This window comes from Populus trichocarpa, chromosome 11 (genome assembly GCF_000002775.5).
Source record: "Populus trichocarpa isolate Nisqually-1 chromosome 11, P.trichocarpa_v4.1, whole genome shotgun sequence".
Taxonomy (NCBI): Eukaryota; Viridiplantae; Streptophyta; class Magnoliopsida; order Malpighiales; family Salicaceae; genus Populus; species Populus trichocarpa.
This window is the reverse complement of record NC_037295.2, coordinates 14,037,557-14,040,436: the sequence shown is the minus strand read 5'-3', so window position 1 is coordinate 14,040,436 and position 2,880 is coordinate 14,037,557. Positions and strand designations below refer to the sequence as shown.

The 2,880-nt window shown below is 39.9% G+C and overlaps 1 protein-coding gene across 1 annotated transcript; it reads right to left on the bottom strand.

Moving 5' to 3' along the window:
• Positions 1–952: 952 nt before the first annotated feature.
• Positions 953–2,514, bottom strand: LOC18103363 (epidermis-specific secreted glycoprotein EP1). Its single transcript, XM_024581031.2, has one exon. The coding sequence runs from the start codon at positions 2,437–2,439 to the stop codon at positions 1,165–1,167; it is 1,275 nt and encodes a 424-aa protein (XP_024436799.1). The 5' UTR covers positions 2,440–2,514; the 3' UTR covers positions 953–1,164.
• Between the last annotated feature and the right edge of the window lie 366 nt (positions 2,515–2,880).

The following is a 2,880-nucleotide window of genomic DNA, read 5'->3' as shown; positions in this document are numbered from 1 at the left end:
TTTTTAATTTTTTTTTATGGCTGGTATCCGGTTGCTGAAGATGATGGAGGAGGAGAAATGGCGTTGTTGGTTGAAACAATGGAGAACAATGGTGTTTTGTTTTTACTAGAACCCGAGATCCCCCTTTTTTTTTTTTAACTAAACAAAACTCTTATTTATAGGAGGTGATATAAATATATATAATCCTTCGTGACTTATCTCCTAACCCCCTTGGAATGATCCTAGCCATTGATGCCATGCCAGTAACCTGGTACTCTCAAACTAGGCTGTCAAAGGCTGGTCGAGTTAGTGGTTTTGGACCAGTGTTGCAGCAGCTATATATAGGAGGAGCCACTCTGCGGGAATCATACTAGGAGGTAGTACGATGTCAAGGATACTAGAGAAGTGTCCCTTTTGTTTTACCTGTGGCGTGAGAGAGCATTAAATGCTCTGCAAAAAAGGAACCCCAGCTAGCTCCCTCACGGGAGAAATGAAGGAGAAAATGAATAGTGGTGCTAAAATAGCACTGTTTTGTTCATTTTATAAAGGGGCCTTGATCTTTCAACTTCGTTGAATTCGGGCAATTTAGGTTGATTTCTCAAGATTTCTTTCGATTAAGTCTTGGTTATGTAAATTTGGACCCTTAATTTTCAGCTCCATTTTTAATATGGCCCTGAATAACTTGGTTATGTAAATTTGGACCCTCAGTCTTGGATGTCTTGAATTTCATCCCCAATCAAACTTCCAATCTCTTTAAATTTATCCTTGATTTTAATCAATTTTAGTCCCTGAATGTGCGCTTCTCTTTCTTCTTTCTTCTTGATCCTTGATTTTTAGGTTCTTCAATTTACTCCTTTTAGGATCCAAAATTAAGTTATGAAATATGTAATGCATTTTGGTGTTTTATATATATATATATATATATATATATATATATATATGAAGAATGCTATAATCGAATGTGAAAAGGGAAAAATAAGAGGTGCCCAACTGTTTTATTTTTATTTTTTGTTACTGAAAGAAACAGTAAAGTAAATTGCGAGGAGCAAGCACTGCTCCACAAAATGTCAGCAAGCAATAAACTAGGGGCACCAAGGTAAACACATACAGTACATATAAGAAAACTATAATAAGATCTTTTTTTTTGCTTTACTACTTGCATTGGTGAAGCAAGCAGGCCAGCTCTCACTGGTGGTTCGGTACTTTTACGTAACCCACATGTGTAGGATTGGCAACCTTGGTCAGCGTTTGTAGGTCATAAGCAATCCAACACATCGATGTCTTTGTGTTGTAAAAGTAGCCTGAGCACTTGCAGTCACCGGAGCATTTCTTCTCACAATCAGTCTTCTTCATCGGTCCACTTCCATCTCCGTACTTGCTCATCGAATGATCAACCCCTTCTAGTTTATAGTAATAGAAATTCTTGTTACACACAGATGACTTCACTGGTTCACATTTCTTGGTCCATTTCCTAAACCCAGTTGGTAATGGGCAACTAACACATCGACTGTCTTCACAAAGCCCAAACTTGCCACATTTCTGTGGCAATTGGCACTCACTTTCCCAAATACGTGCATCTCTAGAGAAAAGAGTGAAAGTCACTTCCCAAGAAGCAGAAGTTAACTTGTCATTGAAAGTGTAGACTCTAAGATTCCCATCTACCCCGAGTCGAAGAAATGACATTGTGCTGTTGAATTTGGGCCTAGAGAGCAAGGTTCTAGCGCCTGTAGAGAACTCAAGACTCAGGGCTTGCGAATTTGGGGTTTTACTTAGCCTCACATATTGCAGACGCCCTTTCTGTTTACTAAATGTGTAGTAGACATATGGTTTGGGGGAGTTTGGGCTCTTGTAATACATGGCTAATCTTTCGGGTTCTAAGACCAGGCTATAGGCTCCATTTGTGTTCTGTTTGTCAGATGCTCGACTCACAAGCCTGGTGACGCCTCCAACACGAAGAGGTTGACCAACCAAAAGAGTATCTGTAGGATAGTCAAAACTTTGCCAGATGAAATTGCCTTTAGAATCATGAAGCACCATGTTACCATTTGTTAGCATTTGCGAGCCTACAACACCTCTGTTGGCAGTGTTGGTTTGCCAAGCAACCCTGCCATCAGCATCGGCCAAGATAAGGTTACCATCCTCACCAAAAGTGAGAGTGGCATCTTCCCCAACTGGGTTGCCTCGGTTGGCTTCCCAAACAAAACGCCTCATTGCAGGTGACCTCCTAGTACCCATACGTATAGCGAGAGTGAATGCATTAGGGGTGGTGTTATAAAAGCAAAGTTGGAAAATGGAAACAGAGAGGTCCAGGCCGCGAAAATCTGAACTATACTCTGAAAGGGCTTCCGCAAAGTCTCCAGTATTAACTTCCTTAAATCTGGAAGAAGGAGGGACAGTGGACTGGGCAAGGTTGTATATGGAGAAGAGCAATAAAAGAGAGAAGAACCATGGCCGTTCCATAGGAATGGAAGAAATTAACTTCTGCTTGTCTATCTAGAATTTGAGTGGCTTTGGTGTAAAACCAGGCAGGCAGGCAACGCCTTCTTATAGCAGATGAGGGTGGCGCGTTTAGTAATTTCAAGGTCGAACTTCTTTGACTATTCGTACATCTTTGCGTACAATGCATCTCAAGTCAAGCATGTATTGCTGTTTTAATGTGGCTCGGTTTACTGCGATTAACTCTAGAGAGAGGAATTTTTCAGAATAATATCAGTTTGAATATATATACACACAGTAAAGGAGCTCAATGTTTCACTAGTTGTTCTTCTATTGTTCAATCAAAATACAGAGCATTACAAATTCGAGCAGTATATTGACGTGGTCTTGTCAAAGAAACTTATTAAACATTTAGTTGAGTTTAGTTAAGGTGAATTTGTCTTTTTCATAAAATACATGAAATTA

Bases quoted from the DNA above. Each gene is read 5' to 3' on its own strand.
- LOC18103363 (XM_024581031.2), bottom strand. From the start codon at position 2,439: ATGGAACGGCCATGGTTCTTCTCTCTTTTATTGCTCTTCTCCATATAC.